The sequence below is a fragment of the Nicotiana tabacum genome, chromosome 7 (genome assembly GCF_000715075.1).
Source record: "Nicotiana tabacum cultivar K326 chromosome 7, ASM71507v2, whole genome shotgun sequence".
In the NCBI taxonomy this organism is placed as follows: domain Eukaryota; kingdom Viridiplantae; phylum Streptophyta; class Magnoliopsida; order Solanales; family Solanaceae; genus Nicotiana; species Nicotiana tabacum.
The window spans coordinates 98,764,018-98,782,701 of record NC_134086.1 but is presented as its reverse complement, the minus strand read 5'-3'; the positions used below and the strand labels follow the sequence as shown (position 1 = coordinate 98,782,701).

Here is an 18,684-nt window from a genome sequence, read left to right as displayed (position 1 = left end):
GCTACCTTTTTTATTCATTTATATCAAACCAATAAATTCACCATGAATTTTGCATATAAACTTCTTTCACAATTTCACTTAATTAATATTTATTCTAATCTTATTAAGTCACTTAATCTAATAAGTTGATATGTAACTCTAACATGAGATGCTTTAAGCATTAGGTTGTGGTTCTTTTGTTATATCAAACTAATAAATGCATGTCATGAATGGTAAGTTGATATGCTTTGCTATAAAAGTCCGGGAAAAATAATTTTTATCTAAATTAACCAGATTTTTGTTGTATGAAAATTTTGAAAAAGAAAAGAACAGAAAAAAAAGAAGAAAGAAAAACACTAGAGCACTAACTTCTTTACAATCTACCCAAATGTATCTCCGCTTAACCCCATATCACAAAAATCTCTGGGATAATCTCATTCCCTTTCTATTATTGCCTGCAGTAGAGTTCTTACATTTGGGGAATACAAATACAAACACAAAAAATACCCAACAAGAAGAAGGAGGGATAGAGAGGTGTAGACAAATTGGCCTTTGAGGGTTTGGCTTGCTTTCCTTTTTTTTTGTTGCTCTAAGTTTCTCCCACTTAGATTACATATCTGATTTTCTCCGACCCTTTTTTTTTCTTCTTCTTCCTCTTTATCTCTCTCCAATCCATACCTCTTAATACATATATAACTATATCATCATCATAGTGTATAGATTTTTGTGTCTTGGATAGTATTGGAGCTAAAAACTGAAGCTTTGTTTGAATGCAAATTCTCTTAATTTGGGTAATACATTTGATGCCTAGTATGGAAGCAAAAGGGTTTATTACCGTAACACCCACAAAGCCAAATCAGTAAGGTTTGTGAAAAACCTTATAACTTTGCCCATTATCTTGCATTTAAGATGGGAGATTTGGTGATATCTGGGTTTTGATCATTTTGGTAATAGCTGAATCTTGAATTGTGCTGTGGTGTGACTATATGTTGGTGGTTTGGTTTCTGCTTAGGGCATATTGAGGTTAACAAAGGGATATCCTTTGCTGGTTTTGGGATTTTAGTTTGAGATTAAAGGGTCTCAGAATTCTTGGCTTTTTTGGGGTTTTGCCAATCTTACTGTATTTGAGCACCTGATTAGTTGCTGGTGAAGCTGTCACCTTCTGGTTTTCCTAGGGTTTATTGTGTGATAAGCATTTGTTCCTCGCTCGCTTGTCAGTTTCTTATGATTGTTTGTTTCTCAGCAAGTGTTTGAAAGTTGCCCTTGTCTGCTTTTATTAGTGGTGTAAGAACTCTGGTTTTGTGAAATAGTTCGTGTGAGAGACCAAATTAGATATGAACAGGAGGGTTCGGAGGAAATTGGCAAGGAGGGGACAGGAGAAGGTTGATTTCCCTGAGCTTGGTGAGTGTTTAACTTTGGATGAGAGAGGGATAGTTGATTGGACTAGGTTGCCGGATGATACAGTACTCCAGCTATTTTCATGTCTGAATTATCGTGATCGAGCGAGCTTGTCATCCACCTGCCGCACTTGGAGAACTTTAGGTGTATCACCATCCTTATGGCAGGTTTTAGATCTTCGTCCCCACAAGTGTGATTCTGATGCTGCTGTTGCTCTTGCTCCTAGGTGCAGGAATCTTCAGAAACTTAGATTTCGTGGCGCTGAATCTGCAGATGCAATTATACAGCTTCAGGCTAAGAGTTTGTGTGAGATTAGTGGCGATTACTGCCGCAAGATCACAGATGCTACATTGTCTGTAATTGCTGCTCGACATGAGTCACTTGAAAGTTTACAACTTGGCCCTGATTTTTGTGAAAGGATTAGCAGTGATGCAATAAAAGCAATAGCCATTTGCTGTCCCCAACTCCGGAGACTTAGACTTTCTGGAATTCGCGAAGTTGATGGAGATGCCATCAATGCATTGGCTAGGCATTGTCGGAATCTAATGGACATTGGTCTCATTGATTGTCTCAATGTTGATGAGTTGGCTTTAGGAAATGTTTTGTCTCTTCGTTTCCTGTCGGTTGCTGGCACAACTAATATGAAATGGAGTTTGGCTTTACAGAATTGGAGTAAACTGCCTAACCTGATGGGCTTAGATGTTTCCAGAACAGATATAATTCCTAATGCCGCTTTAAGATTGTTTTCGTCCTCACCATGCTTGAAGATCTTGTGTGCCTTATATTGCCCAGCCCTCGAGCAAGATGCCAGCTTTGTTTCCAATAACAATCATAAAGGTAAACTACTACTTTCTTTTTTCACTGACATTTTTAAAGAAGTAGCATCACTATTTGCCGATACTACAAATAAAGAGAGGAATGTATTTATGGAGTGGAGAAATTTAAAGACCAAGGACAGAAAAATGGATGATGTAATGAATTGGCTGGAATGGATCCTTTCCCATTCACTTCTGCGAATTGCTGAAAGCAATCCACAAGGGTTGGACAATTTTTGGCTTAGCCAGGGTGCATATCTGTTACTTAGTTTAATGCGGAGCGCTCAAGAGGAAGTTCAAGAAAGGGCAGCCACTGGCCTGGCAACTTTTGTTGTCATTGATGATGAAAATGCTAGTATTCACAGTGGAAGGGCTGAAGCAGTTATGCGAGATGGAGGCATAGGTCTCCTGCTAAACCTTGCAAGATCTTGGCGGGAAGGGCTTCAGACAGAAGCTGCAAAGGTGAAACTTCTTTCTAATGCTTTGGTCAAAAGAACCTCTTACTTTTTAGTTTGATTTTGTATAACTTCTTATGGTAGGTGTTCATGAATTTTATTTGCTAGATCATATTCGTGCTGCTCTAGTACATTTCAGTTCTGTCTTGCAAGAGCATCCATTAGCTTGCCTTTTATCCCTCTGACACTACTTGATAAATGGCCCAAAAATGTGCTAAAGTTATTTTGCTCTCATGGTGAAGATTGATCTGTATGCATCTCTATTCTACGTGTAGGCTATAGCAAATTTATCGGTGAACGCCAATGTTGCAAAAGCTGTAGCAGAGGAAGGTGGGATAAGCATCCTAGCAAATTTAGCAAGGTCTATGAATAGGTTGGTTGCAGAAGAGGCCGCTGGAGGGCTGTGGAATCTCTCAGTTGGGGAAGAGCATAAGGTTGTCAATTTATAGTTGCTTGTCTTGTTTTTCAGCAATTTGCTTCCTGCTAAACAAAGTTCAAATGCAGGCTGCCATTGCTGAAGCTGGTGGTGTAAAAGCTCTGGTAGATCTTATCTTTAAGTGGTCTGTCACTGGTGGTGAGGGAGTTCTGGTACGTGCCTTTAGCATATGCATATGCAAGTAAAACTCATGCTTTGCATTCTTACTTGCAATTTATGCCATAAAAATGAATATTATCAGCTCATGTTGCTGTAAGTAACTATCTTATTTTTTGCCACCTCTTAGGAACGTGCTGCTGGTGCATTAGCAAATTTGGCGGCAGATGACAAATGTAGCATGGAAGTAGCGACCGTAGGTGGTGTACATGCTTTAGTAAAGCTTGCTCAGAACTGCAAGTCTGAAGGAGTTCAAGAGCAGGTTCAATTCTTTCAGATTTTGAAGTCAGCAACTTTTGTCTGACTGTTCAGGATAACAAGCAGACAGTTTCTAGGTTTTCTTTTCCAACATATATTTAGGGTCCGAGCATCCAATGGAAATTGTTGAATGCAAGAGTAAATCTGAACAAGCTTTTATATGCATCAAATGCCTGTGCTTTACCAAAGAGCATCCTTTCAAGTTGATAGGTCACTAGCGAACCTGTGTGTACTTCTGAGGCTAGAACATCATTTTCTTGGTTGTTTTGTTTGCAATAGGACCTCGCGGGAGGTGGCTTGTACATGCATGTACCATATACAGATCCACTGCATAGGATACACCTGAGCACAATGGAATATGAATTCCCTCCTACTTCTTGTTAATTCTAAAAGTTATCTGTGATATTGTGCTGTCCTCTTGGCCCTTCTTTTTCTTAATATGCAAGTGATTACATGCAACATCTGCCAGTTGGGACTTGTATGATCTAACACCACAGACAGACGAGTTTCTGAAATTGTGGTGTCTAGTGTTGTTGGGCTGTTTTGGCTATCAATTTGTGGACCATTTGGTGAAGAGTATGTTCGTATATCTGATGCTGTCAGTTTTATGATAATATCCATTTTATTTCTCCAGGCTGCCCGTGCACTCGCAAATCTTGCTGCTCATGGTGATAGCAACAGTAACAATGCAGCAGTGGGACAAGAGGCAGGAGCTCTTGAAGCACTTGTGCAACTTACTCGTTCTCCTCATGATGGAGTCAGGTAATCTGTCTTCCATAATTTAACTTGTGTATTGTTTACATGAAATATTGTTTCCAAATAGACCCCCGACATTCTTCCCTCCAAGAACTTCCCACCTTGCTCTTGTGGAGACTCGAACTCACAACCTCTCTACCCCAGAGTAGGGGTAAGGTCTACGTACACACTACCCTCCCCAGACCCCACTAAGTGAGATTATACTGGGTTGTTGTTGTATTGTTTACATGAAGTGAAATATTTCTATATTTCCTCGCCTCTTGCATGTAACTATTGATTCCGCAAAGGTCCTTCTAGGATGGAGAGAGAAACTCTCCCTTCTCTCTAGACTACTTGAGACATAGAAACAAGCAAGACATTGATTCTCTGGCAAACTTTTCCAGGCAATTTCTGGTGCCGCCCAACTTTATCCAGCTCTAACGAAAATAGTAAGTAAAATATTTAAAAACACAAGCTTAGTATAAGAGAGGTGAAGTATAATAAAAATCTATCATCTACATGACAAATATTTTTTATCTACATGACAAATTTGGAAAAGAAATCTTATTCTTTAATCGGACAGAAATCTTTCTAAATAAAGGAAGTGGCAGACAATTAATAAACATGGTATGGGTTTGTGGGAAGTCAAGGAAGAACAAAGTCAAGCTGAATAGGGGACCTCAAAGATTATGGACAAAGGAACATACCATGCAAAGGAGATCACACAGATGCCAAAAAAGCAAAGTACCAAATAGCGATAATCTAAGAGTGGCCAATTGAAAATATTAAAATTAGTGATTGATAAAAAATCGAGGAAGGAAATCAAATTGTGGATAAGAAAAGCTCAGTAAGCTGAGATTGAATCCTGAATAGATGTTAAGTGGGAAGATTAAGAGACCTTATGACAGAACATGGGGAGAGCAGATCCCCCCCCCCTTCCAAACCCGCGGTTGAATAGGAGTAATGATGAAGGAAATGAATGCATATCTTACTTATTCGAGTTTCCATTGAGATCAGAGGTAGGAAGAAAATGGTCGCGGTGATTACTTGCCACTGAGAACAACTAAAATCAAACCATCCTTGGATAAGATTTCTGGACATTTGCGCAGTTATGGTCAGAAAGTATTTTTGGATCGCCGGGAGAAATGTGCCGTCTTTTTGAAATTAAATGAAGAAATGAGGAGTGGATCTCACTTGCGATAGGTTCATGTTGGTGTGAAATGCATAGTGAAGTTATTACCAGCGTCGACTGTGCTTGAGGTTGGGGATACAACCTATAAATGTTTCTGATATGAATTGAGTCAACATAAGTACAACCAGTGCTGTCAAAAGCGCGCTTAAGCTCTGAAGCAAGGCTTAAAACATGTTGAGCGTTTCGCCTCGCTTAGCGGGCGCTTCAGTGTCGTCATCAAGGTTCGAAGGCATACTTTTCCTTGCCAATGAGCGTAATCCTGACGAGGCGGTACTAAACAATTAATAGTTCATTTTGTTGTAATATTTTTCTAATTTCTTTATCCATATATTTGTTATTCATGCTTATAATTATTAGTCTTGGATTACACATACATATTTGTATTTTTTCTTCATTTGCACCTTTCTTCATGAAAGCTCATGCTTTATTTGCGCTTTACACTTAAAGCTCCAATGGATCTTAGAGCTTTTTTGCGCTTTTCGCCTTTGATAACACTGAGTACAACAAGATGACCCAAACTATTTCACCAGCATGTACTCATCTCTGACAAACTACAAACGATATACAATAATATTCTGATGGAGAATCGACCTGCAGTTTTTCCTACGACAGATGACACATTTACACGGTACGTGCAACATAGTGGTGTAATTTTGTTTTTGGCTTACAAATTCAGTTGACGACTTGTAAGAAAACATTGAGCATGCGCATACAATGGGGTGTAACAACTATTATGTTCAAATGAAACACAACATTGGGTCAGGAAAAGAAAATGGAGGAATAGCGAGCAGAGATTTGGGCTTAATAATAAGAGCGAGGAAATTTGTAATGAACCCGTAGCTGAGATACAAGTGATTGACCCAGATCATCCTGAGATGACCTTGAAGTTGAAGGCACCACTTTGAGTTGACTAATTGAATTGGAAATTAAAGCTGTTATTTTGAACGATAGACAAACTATAGTTTAAAAATCAAGAAAAGCGGTTGAAGCCAGGAGTAGAGAAAGAAGGTGAACTTGTAGAAGAGAATTACGCGTGTGAATAGTGGAGGTGATGGAGCTAGTCTTATGGACTAGAAAAATGGTCAAACCCAGAAGCAGAAAGAAGGTGACGATCACGTAAAAACAATTACTCTTGTAGAAGAGAAATACTAGTGTGAATAGTGGAGGTGATGGAGCTAGTCGTATGGACTAGAAAAAAGGTCAAACCCATAAGCAGAAAGAAGGTGACGAGTCACGACCATTAGCCCAATAGAAGAGAAACATTATGCGTGAATAAATTGGAGATAGTGGACCTAGTACCATGGCAAGTTTCTAATAGATAGTCACTCAAAGAAGAGCTGATATTAGAAAACTTTTACGACAGAGCAGTGTTGTGAAGAGCGTGAAGCGAGGAAGCGACAAGCCCCTTTTCGCTTAAAGCAAGAAGCGAGAAGCGAAGCGCTCGCTTTTTTGAAGTGAAGCGGAATTTAAAAAAAAAATATTAAAATAAATACTGCATAGACAACACATGTAATTGTAAGCAAATGTTCAATACTCCAATGTAAAAACTAAAGAGTAACATCAATTAAAGCATAAATGAGCATCCTATTCTTCTACAAGATTGTCAAATTCTTATATTCCACTATCATTATTATATTGCTCGTCATCTTCTTCAACTTCTTCTTCTTCATCAACTAGGGACAAAGTAGCTACTTCTTTTCCCTTCCTCTGTGAACTTGAAGTTGAGGTACTCCCCCTCAAACCATAAATCCTCTCCCCAATTCCACGCACCTCTGTAACATCACCCCAAGTGAAATCAGAAGTTTCCTCAAATACTTCTTCATCTGCATGATCTTCCGGGACTCCAATTAGCCATTCATTAGCATCATCGATATTGTCCAAACTAATTGGATCAATTACATTGCAAGCGTTGTAACGATGCCTCAATGTTCTGTTGTAATTAAAACGCTTCAAGGTTAGTTTGTTCTTGTTTTTGGTATGAATCTGCAAATAATAAGTAATTAGTAAGATTAAGACAATTGAGACAATAATTTAATTATCTCAATGTACTAAATTTTTCTTTTTAGTTCTTACATGTTCAAACACACTCCAATTCCTTTCACACCCGGATGAGCTACATGTTAGACTTAGAACTTTGATGACAAACTTTTGTAATTCTGGAGTGGAATGGTCATATTGCTTCCACCATTCAACTGTAGAAGCAGAACAAAAATTCAAAACATAATATTGATAAAGAAATAACTTATTAACTATAAAGCAACATATAAGCACTCGTTCACCTGGTGACTTCATCTTTCTTTGTCTAATCGCCATGTTTTTTCCAAAAAGTTGCTCAGCATTCCTATAAGTACTAAATTGCTCAGTTATTTTATCTTGCACGGATAAATCAGGTATCAACTTCTCAATACATTCAATGTATACCTTCCCCAATTCTTTATCTCCTAGATTCTCTCTTTATTGTCATAAAACAGTTCCGGGTTCAAAACAATTGCAGCTGCATGCAAAGGCGATGAACCTGACCGCTCCACCTTTTATCTATGATCTCAAAGACTCTTTTGTATTTTCTTTGATCACTAAAAGAGTCTTGAATAGCCTCCTTTGCCCTATCCATTGCTTCGTAAAGATAGCCCATTGGTTGCCTTTGCTCCTCATCCACCAAATGAAGTACTTTAACTAAAGGATCACCAATCTTCAATGCATGAACCACATTGTTCCAGAATGAAGTAGAAAGTATAATATCTGCAAATTCTCTCCCTCGAGCTTCCCTTCCATAGGCACTATTAGTGTACTCATCTGAAACAAACAACTTCTTCAAATTGCTTTTTTGCTCATACCTCTATGCAAAGTCAAAAAAGCGGTAGCAAAATCTTGTCTTTGCAGGTTTCACCAAGATTCTTTGTTTAGTGAATCATTTCATCATATTCAATAACAAAGGCCTTTTGAACAATATAGGAATGCACTCTAATTGCCTGATTAAAGACTGAACTGAAGGGTCTTTCCTTGAAAATGTCGCCGAAGATCAAATTAATGCAATGTGCTGCACACTGAGTCCAATAAATATGCGGGTACCCTACAGACATTAAATCACCAACTTTAACATTTCACTGACGTTGTCCGTGACAATTTGAACAACATTTTCTGCTCCAATAGAGTATTGTACTCTTGAATAAGGAGTATATTTTGGTTGAATCAGTGGAAGAGTCGGTTGCATCAACTGACTCAAGAAACAAGCTTCCCTTAGGAGAATTCACCTAGATATTGATGATCATTTTTTCATTTCTTGCCGTCCACTTATCCATCATAATGGAACAACCAAACTTGCTCTATTTTACTTTGTGCTCCTCTACGATTTTGTTAGTCTCTTCCACCTCTTTTTTTAGATATGGACCTCTAACTTCATGATAAGTTGGAGGCTTCATTCCTGGACCATATTGGCCTACAACCTCAATAAAAGCAGAAAAAGTGTCAGTATAATTAACGCAATTAAAAGGAAGACCTGCATCATACATCCACCGCGCAAACATTGCAACTGCACGATCCCTCAAAATCGCTTTGGCATCAATTTGAGGATTACCACTTTTTCCTCCCTTATCTCATGATTTTTGTGGGAAATAACAATCCATAGGACCTTTGGTCTTGCCAGTAGATCCACAACTAGAAGACAATGTTTGCATCCTTCCCCGTTTTTGTGGTTTTGATGGAAGCGACGAAGCATCGTCACCTTCTTCTATTTCATCATCGCCATCATCAAGATTATGCAGTTTTTGTTCATGAAGCATTTGAGTCTTTAACTCTTTTTTTTTGAAGGGATGCTTTCAATTCTTCCTTCACATGCGACATAACTTTAGGACAAGCCGCGATATTTGGATTACCACCGATTAGATGCGCTTTTTGACGAAATCTTGTCACAAAAGTGACATGTAATTGCCATTTTGTTGGTCTCGCTAACTCTTGCAGAATAAGCCCAAGCCGGGTCTTTCCTATCTTTTTTTGGTGCCATTAAAAGAACAACTACATAACACATAAGAAAGGCGATAAGAACTAAGAATAAAGGATATAAAAATAAGAGGAAGGGTCTGTTAAAAAATGGGCAGCATTTCAAAGGAAAAAACAGTGCAAGAAAATGAAGAAGAAGAAGAGGAGAAGAATGAGAAAGAAGAACTGAAGGGAAAAAAAAAATTCACTAGCATTTCGCTGCTATTTGGACGCTGAAACAATGAAAGAAGAAGAAGAAGAAGCGCGTGTGGCATCTTTCGGTGACTTTCAATTTTTTTTTCTTCTGACAGCTTCTTCTCGAGGCTTTTCCAAGCCTTCCCGTCTCAGTTTCACCAAAATCCGCTTTCTTTTTCCGGCCATTAAACCCCAGAATCCGGCGACTGTTTCCGTTGTTCAGTACCAGAAAATTTCCCTTCCTATAATCTGTTTTCCACCCACCGTGACTACTAATTTTTCTAACCTTTGAGGTTTTTCGGGTTAGTTCTCACCTTTATTTTTTGGGACAATCGCATCTAGAATATGATGGATTCTACAGAGAGAAACTCCTACTTCTCTCTAGAATCTAGAAAACGGGAAAACATGTCTTTCATCAAAGCTGCCTCTTGGCCAGCCCTAGAACTTGGGGAAGATGCCATCGAAAGCTTGACGTAGGGCAAGAGCCGCACTTCTCGCTATCTGAGGAGCACACTCTCATGCGCAAGGCCTTTTTGAAATCTTGTCTGATTGGGTCTTTCTCCAAATGGTTGGTTCTTCAAAGGCTGTTAGGAACTGGGCAGCAGGGGCATGGAACGTTAAGGACGGGCTGAAAATATCGCAACCGGGGGACACACAATATCTCTTTCGTTTTGTTGACGAGTCTCAAGCTTTAGAAATTCTTGTAAGAGGAAACAAGTGGTTCGATGGGAACTTATTAAAGCTAGACATATGGGTGGAGCACGATGGGTGTCTAAACCCTTGTTTCACCGGCGAATCATTGATGGTCAACATGGTGGGTCTCCCGGTGCATCTTTGGTGTCTTGACTTATTCAAGAAGATTGGGGAAATCTGTGGGGGTTTTATTGATGTCGCTTGCAGCTTACACGATCTCTCGCGAGTGAGGATTGTGGTGAGGAAAGAGGGCAAAATCCCTGTCTCCATTGTGGTGGAAGATTGATACTTAAGTTATAGGGTTTGGTTGAGCCCTAAATTTCACCCTATCTTTATGCCTGAGATAGTGGCGGAAGAAAAGGGAAGGTCAAATAGAAGGGAGAGGAGGGGAAATCAGTCTCTGAGGGGAGGGGAGGGCTCACCGGATCAGTGGATTAAGCCGGAATTAGACGTTAGATCGAGAAGAGATGGGAGGTTTGATTTTGGAAGAAGAAGACAATTTCAACAGGAGGAAAAAACGTGAATGGGTTAGTGATGTGGGCTGGAAATGCAGAATGGGCCGGTCCTCTTCTAATTATCCTGGGGCCAGGCAAGATTTCAGCAAGTATAAGCCTGGGCCTCCTTACATGGGCCCAACAACTTTTCCCAATTCTATAATTGATCCTAAAGGGCCATATTATTTCAAAGCTGCATCTGATAAGGCTCCTAAGCATATGGGAACAGTCGTTCTTCCTTCTTCCGCCAATGGTGCTACACACAATGGTATTTCTTTACCGAGCTCTAGTGACCTGCGCCCCTCTTCGATGGCCGCTGCTTCAGGGGCAGCACCGACTATAGATGGTGCTGTTATCCACGACCTCCCGCCTCTGATGACCCAGCTCTATCGCGCCCCCTTATCTGCTCTGGGCTTAGTTGTATTGAGGCTACACTTCAAGCTTCTTCTTCTTCTGGGAAGATTGTTGAGCATGCCCCAGCTGATGTTAGTGCCGGACCAGTATTTCCAGTTAAGATGCCGCCAAGGGTTTCATGCTCTCCTCCTTCCTGCTACCCTATTGGTGTTTCTGGTCATTCCTATAACAGTTGGGTGCTAATTTCAGAGGTTGATACCCCTCAAGGAAATGGTGAGATCCTTTCGGCACATAAAGTTCCTATTGCTAGCAATGCTATGGTCTTGTATTCCTCCGGTAGGAGCAAGGAAATGGTTCATATAGAAGACGCCTGTCCAATTTCGTCACGGATTGGAGGAGGGGATATGTCTTTCTGGATGGAGGATAAACTATTGAACTTTGGGAAGTTTCTAGGTGTTTCTTTTGAGGGGAAGGAAGATAGGGTGTTAGAACTGTTGAGGGAGATTGAACAACAATCTTTTTATGATGGTGCAGGGAGGGAGTTGGGTCAAGGTGTTAAGCAAAATAATTTAGGGGTGTAGTGGTGTACCAGAGAAGGGGCCGGGTGTGTGACAGGGAGGAAGAGAGTTCGATTAGAGGGGGTGGGGAGAAAGAAGATATTGTTTCTTATGGAAGTTAAGATTTTTTCATGGAACGTGAGGGGATGAATGACCCAAACCAAAGGGCTATCATCAAAGTGAGAGTTAGAGAGTGAGGTGCTAACCTAGTTTGCTTTTAGGAGACAAAATGGGAGTTTTGTTGGATGTGATTGTGAGGAGTGTCTGGGGAGGTAGTTGGGTAAAATATGACTGGGTTCCAGCAGCGGGAAGTGCCGAGAGCATTCTTCTAATGTGGGATGATAGAAGCTTGGAGGTAAAGGAGATTAAGAAGGGAGTTTTTTCTTTAGCAGCTCTTGTCAAAAATAGAGTGAGTGGGGTGGAGTGGGGATTTGGGGGAGTGTACAGACCGGTAGGAGAAGGGTCCAAGGTATTTTTCCGGGAGGAACTGGCCAATATGATGGGGAATGGGACATTCCATGGGTTTTAGGGGGAGACTTTAATACTATTAGACTCCCGGAGGAGAGATTAGGGTGTAGTCTGATTTCGAGGGCCATGGAGGAGTTTTCTGACTTCATCAATGATCACTTTCTCATTGATCTTCCTCTGTCATTTGAAAGGTTTACTTGGGCCAAGGCGGAGGATTTCAACTCAAGGTCTAGACTTGATAGATTTTTGATATCGCCCTCCTGGGATGAGCTGGTGCCGAATGTGCTGCAGATTCCTTTACCTAGGCTGACTTCGGATCATTTGCCTATCTTGCTAGATGGATGCAGAGGGAGGGGGTGTGTGCTCCCTTCCGATTCGAGAACATGTGGTTGAAAGTGCCAAGATTTGGTGACAAAGTGAAAGAATGGTGGACAAGCTACGGGGTATTAGGGACACCCTCATTCCGTCTTTCGAAGAAACTTAAATTGCTCAAGGGAGATATTATTAGGTGGAATAAGGAGGTTTTTGGGAGGGTAAAGGTTAAAATGAGGGAGCTTATGCATGAATTGGGGGAATTAGAGAGAGGGGAAGGGGCGAGGGAGTTAGATGAATTTGAGAAAGAGAGATTGGGAGAGGTTAAGAGGGAAATAGTCGAATTAGCAATAGCTCAGGAGACTAGTTGGCGGCAAAAATCGAGGACACTATGGTTAAAGGAGAGGGATTTGAATACCAAATTTTTTCACAGGGTGGCGGTTGCAAATCGAAGGAGAAACTCCATAGAGTCCTTAGTTGTGGATGGGGTGAGGATTGAGGGAGAGGAGGAGGTAAAAGGGGCGATAGTGGGGTTTTATGAGAACTTATACAAAGAGGACGTTAGTTGGAGGCTGACTTTGGGGGGAATAGAGTTCAACCACATAGGGGAGGGAGACAGTGAGTGGCTAGAAAGGGCTTTCGAGGAGGAGGAGGTGCACGAGGCTGTGTCGAGTTGTGTTGGTGATAAGGCCCCCGGCCCTGATGGTTTCTCCTTGGCAGTGTTTTTGAGAGCACGAAGCGCAAAAAAGCGACAAGGGCTCGCCTCGCTTCAAAAGCGAAGCGCAAAGCGAAGTGCACGCTTTATTAAAGTGAAGCGCAATTCTTAAAAAACATAATGTAAAATTATAAATAATCAAAAACTTCAATTTAAATACTTAAAAGTAGGTACTAGGTACCACCAAATCATCCACAAACCATCCACAAACCATATGACAAGTAAAATCAAAGCTACTAAATTACTAGAATCAACATCTTATTCTTCTACTCTTCTTCTTCTTCAAGATTGTCAAAATCTTGAATTCCTCTATTATCTTCATATTGCTCGTCATCTTCTTCTTCCCCCTCCTCTTCATGATCACTTTCATCTTCATCAATTAGGGATAGGGATCGACTTGTAGTAGCCACACTTTTTCCCTTCCTAATAGAGCTTGAACTTGGAGTATATCTCCTTAAACCATAAGGATCTTCCCCAACTCCACTACCAACCGCAACATCACCCCAAGTGAAATCGGAGTCGCCTTCAAATACTTCTTCATCTTCACAATTTTCGGGGACTCCGGTTAGCTACTCATTAGCCTCATCAATATTGTCCAAAAGAATTGGATCAATTATATTGCGGTGGTTGTAGCGACGCCTCAATGCTCTATTGTATTTTATGAACACTAGATTATGGAGGCGCTTCAAGGTTAGTCGATTCCTTTTCTTTGTATGAATCTGCAAAAAAGATGTGTCAACTAATTAGTAGGAGTTTGGACAATTGAGATATAATTTACTTTATCTCAAAGTACGAAATAATTCTTTTTATTTCTCACGTGTTCAAAACCACTCCAGTTCCTTTCACATCCGGATGAGCTACAAGTTAAGCTTAGAACTTTGATGGCGAAAGCCTGTAGCTCCGGAGTCTCTACACCATATTGGTCCCACCATTCAACTATAGAAGTCAAAAAAAAAATGTTCAAGAGTTAATAAGTATAAAGAATACATTGAAGTTAGAGCTATAAAATATAGAAACACTTGGTCACCTGGTGACTTCGTCGTTCTTTGTTTAATAGCAAGTCGAAGCTTAAAAAGTCCTTCAGCTGCCTTGTAAATAGCAAGCTGATCTACTATTTTTTCTTGCAAGTCTTCATTTGGGTTCAACTTGATAACAACCTGATGGAATCCTGTCCACACTTCTTTAGCCAATGAATTCTTCTCATGCTGCTCATAAAAGAGTGATGGGTTCAGAATAAGTCCAGCTGCATGCAAAGGTCTATGAAGTTGCTCATCCCATCTTGCATCAATGATCTGAAAGACCTTTGCATATTTCTGCTCATCACTGAATGATGCTTGAATAGCCTCCTTGGCCCTATCCATAGCTTCATAGAGGTAGCCCATTGATGGTTTTTGCTCCCCATCCACCAAACAGAGTACTTTAACCAAAGGGCCACCAATTTTAAGAGCATGAAGGACATTATTCCAAAAAGAATAAGAAAGAATAATGCGTGCAACCTCTTTCCCCGCACTTTCCTTTGTAAATTTACTCTTGCTCCATTCCTCTGAAGTGACCATCTTTCTCAAATTGTTTTTTTGACAGTGGATACTATGCAAAGTCAAGAAAGCAGTGGCGAACCTTGTCTTGCCCGGTTTCACCAATTTTTTTTGCATGGTGAATCTTCTCATCATATTCAATAACAAGGGCCGCTGAGAAATATAAGAATGTAACCTAACGCCCTGGCCAAAAACTGTAGAGAAGGGTTTTTCCCTGAAAATGTCCTCGAACATCAAGTTGATACAATGAGCCGCACATGGAGTCCAATAGACATTCTTGTACGCTCCTTCAATCATGCCACCTGCTTTCTTATTTTCACTTGCATTATCAGTGACCACTTGAACAACTTTGCTTGAACCAATCTTTTCGATGGTATTCTGAAACAAGGTGAACATTTTGATGTGGTCAGTGGATGAGTCACTAGCATCAATGGACTCAAGAAACAAGCTTCCCCGGGGAGAATTTACCAACACATTAATAATCATTTTCCCCGTTCTTGCCGTCCACTTATCCATCATAATGGAGCAGCCGTACTTGTTCCACACAACTTTATGCTCCTCAACAATTTTATTAGTCTCCTCCACTTCCTTATTTAGATAAGGACCTCTTATTTCATGGTAAGTGGGAGGCTTCATTCCAGGTCCGTATTGACCAACGACCTCAATAAAGTCTCCAAAAATGTCATAGTTGACACAGTTGAAGGGGAGCCCAGCATCATAGACCCATCGTGCAAAAGCTCTAACCGCACGATCCCTCAAAATGTCTTTAGCAATTTTTTGTACATCTTTTCCACCGCCCTTTGCTCCCGGCTTCTTTGAAAAGTAGCAATCCATAGGACCTTTAGTCGATGATCCATGGCTTGACCCATCTCTTCCCCGTTTTGTTGGAAGTGACAATTCTTCAATATCATCATCATCATCATCAAGATTGGTCACCATTTGATTTTTTTGCTCCTTCTTCTTCTCAACAAAATTCTTTATTTCTTCCCTCACCTCCGGTGGACATTTCGGACAACTTGTGATGTTTCTATCGCCACCAATTAGATGGTATTTAAAGCGATAAATGCCACCCGTTGTAATCTTGTTGCAAAACTTGCATACAACATTTATATTCTTCTCATTAGTTCTCTCGCCATATTGCCAAGCCGGGTCTTTCTCTTTCGAACTTTGAGACATTTTAATATCCTTATTATTTAAGATATAAGAAAAAAAACATAATCAATAAACTGAAAATACATATAATAATAATATATATAATAATTAATTATATAAACTGAAAAAAACATTTAAAAAATCACATAAACTAAAAATAATACATATATAATTTATTTTATATGCTGAAATATAATAACGCAGAAGCAAAAGCAAAAGCAGAAACAGAAACAGAAGAAGAAGCAGAAGCAGCAGAAACAAACGCAGAAAAAGAAGCAACAGAAGCAGAAGAAGCAGAAGCAGAAGAAGAAGCAGCAGAAGAAGCAGAAGCAACAGAAAAATAAGCAGAAGAAGAAGCAGCAGAAGCAGAAGAAAAATAAGAAAGGAGAAGAAGAAAGGAGAAAAAGAAATGAAGAAGAACGGAGAAAGAAATTACCTGGACTGGAGAAACAGTGATCGAGCTCGAGCTTGAGAGAGAAGGGGTCAACCCTAGCCCTTTGTTGATGTCTCTGTTTTGACGGGAGAAGCAGTGGTCTGTTGTGACTATTTAGGGGTCTTTTTTGTATAATTAAAAAACAGACCCCAAGTTTTTCTTTTTTAAAAAAGGGCCAGTGCGCTTTTGTAAAAGAAGCGATCGCTTCGTCGATTTTCTCGCTTCATCGCTTCAGCTAGTGAAGCGCGCGCTTTTCAAGATCGCATCGCTTCGAGCAGCCAGAAGCGATACACTGTCGCTTCGCGTCGCTTCGCGCTTTAAGCGACGAAGCGATCGCTTTTCTAAACACTGCTCCTTGGCCTTCTTCCAGCTCTGTTGGGACACCATTAAGGGAGAGTTAATGGAAACCATTGAATACTTCCATGTGAATTGTGTTTTCGAGAGAAGTATCAATGCTACTTTTATTACTATTGTGCCTAAGAAAGAAGGTGCATCTTGTATCAGAGACTACAAGCTTATTAGTCTCGTGGGGAGCATTTACATGATTATTTCTAAAGTGCTTTCCAACAGACTCAAGAAGCTTGACGTGTCTGTTTCGTCGTCCCAGAATGCGTTTGTGGAAGGTAAGCAGATCCTGGATGCCGCTTTGGTGGCAAATGAGCTTGTAAACTCCAGAAGGAAAAATAGAGATCCCGGCTTACTATGCAAGTTGGACCTTCAGAAGGCTTTTGACCATGTCAATTGGGAGTTCATGGATTTCATTATGACGCAGATGGGGTTTGGGGCAAAATGGAGGGGATGGATCAAGTTCTGCATTTCCTCAGTCAGATTCTCTGTCCTGGTTAATGGTAGCCTGTGTGGTTTCTTTGGCAGCTCCAGGGGTCTCAAGCAAGGAGACCCTCTATCCCCATGCTATTCATTCTAGTGATGGATGCTCTGAGTAAAATGATGGATCGTGCGGTGGGTGAAGGCTTCTTGAGAGGAATTCTCAGCTCCGATCGAGGTGGCCAGTGCTCGAAGAGTCTCTCATTTGCTTTTTGCGAATGACACCCTGGTTTTCTATGATGTCGATATGGATCAGTTGACCTAGCTGAAGCAGGTCCTGCAGTGGTTTCAGATAGTATCAGGTCTCAAAATCAACCTCGGCAAGTGTGAGATTTTCCGGTGGGTGAGGTTGCTAGCATTGATGCTTTGTCTTATGTTCTCAGATGTAAGGTGGGCTTCCTTCCCATTACTTACCTGAGTCTCCTATTGGGCGCTTCGCATAAGGATACTACGGTTTGGAATCCAGTGATCGAAAGGGTTGAAAAAAGATTAGCAGGCTGACAGAAACGATACTTGTCAAAAGGCGGAAAAAGCACTTTATCGAGTATGCCCACCTATTACCTGTCCCTGGTGCAAGCTCCTGTGAGCATCACAAAAAAACTGGAGCGGCTTCAAAGGAATTTTCTTTGGGATGCAGCGGATGGAACTAGAAAATATCATCTAGTAAATTAGCAGACAGTCACTTCCCCAAAGAAGTGGGGTGGACTTGGAGTAAAAAATCTTACGGTATTCAACAGAGCTTTGTTGGGGAAATGGCTGTGGAGATTCGGGGTAGAAGAGCATGCTCTATGGAGGGAGGTCATAGTAAAAATGTACGATTCCACGGGAGCGGGTTGGAGGACCAAGGCAATCACAACACCTTTCAGGTGTGGCATGTGGAGGAGCATCATGAAGAATTGAGAATCCTTCAGTGGCAACATCACTTACAGGGTGGGAGATGGAAGGAGAATCCGCTTTTGGAATCATAGGTGGTGTGGAGAGGATACTCTGAGGTCTCCTTCACCACGTCTTCAGAGTTTCAAACCAGAAGAAATTGATGGTCCAACAGATTCGTAAGGAGCTCGAAGGGGAGGTAGTATGGGACCTCTCATTTAGAAGGAACATACAAGATTGAGAGATTGCGGAGCTCCAAGATTTATTGACATTGCTATATGGGCAAGACATGCCCCAGCCATCTTGTGATTCTTGGAGGTGGGGTTTGCGTGGCGATGGTTTGTTCACCGTAAAGTCCTTTTACCAGAGTATGTTGGTGAGATAGGAGGCCTCTTTTCCATATTCCTCGATCTAGATTCCTAAGGTGCCCACAAATGTGTGCTTTTTTGCATGGCTAGCGGCAAGGGGAGTAATTTTGACTGTTGAGAATCTGCGAAAGAGAGGAATTATACTTGTTAGTTGGTGCTATATGTGTAAAAGCTCACAGGAAGAAGTTGATCATCTTTTGTTGCATTGCCCTGTGTCCTCGGCTTTGTGGAGGGCGATCCTGAATTTTTTTGGTGTTCAATGGGTGATGCCAAGCACTGTAAAGGAAATGTTATATAGCTGGGCCGGTTTC

General features: G+C 40.8%; 1 protein-coding gene across 1 annotated transcript in view; it reads left to right on the top strand.

Annotated features, from left to right (window-relative positions):
• Positions 1-317: 317 nt before the first annotated feature.
• LOC107781762 (protein ARABIDILLO 1-like) overlaps positions 318-18,684 on the top strand; it is a 33,225-nt gene continuing 14,858 nt past the window's right edge. The window contains exons 1-5 of the mRNA XM_075217392.1: positions 318-2,654; positions 2,923-3,081; positions 3,152-3,235; positions 3,370-3,501; positions 4,132-4,259. Of these exons, the coding sequence (XP_075073493.1) occupies positions 1,314-2,654; positions 2,923-3,081; positions 3,152-3,235; positions 3,370-3,501; positions 4,132-4,259 (1,844 nt within the window). The 5' untranslated portion in view covers positions 318-1,313. The remainder of the gene's footprint in view (positions 2,655-2,922; positions 3,082-3,151; positions 3,236-3,369; positions 3,502-4,131; positions 4,260-18,684) is intronic.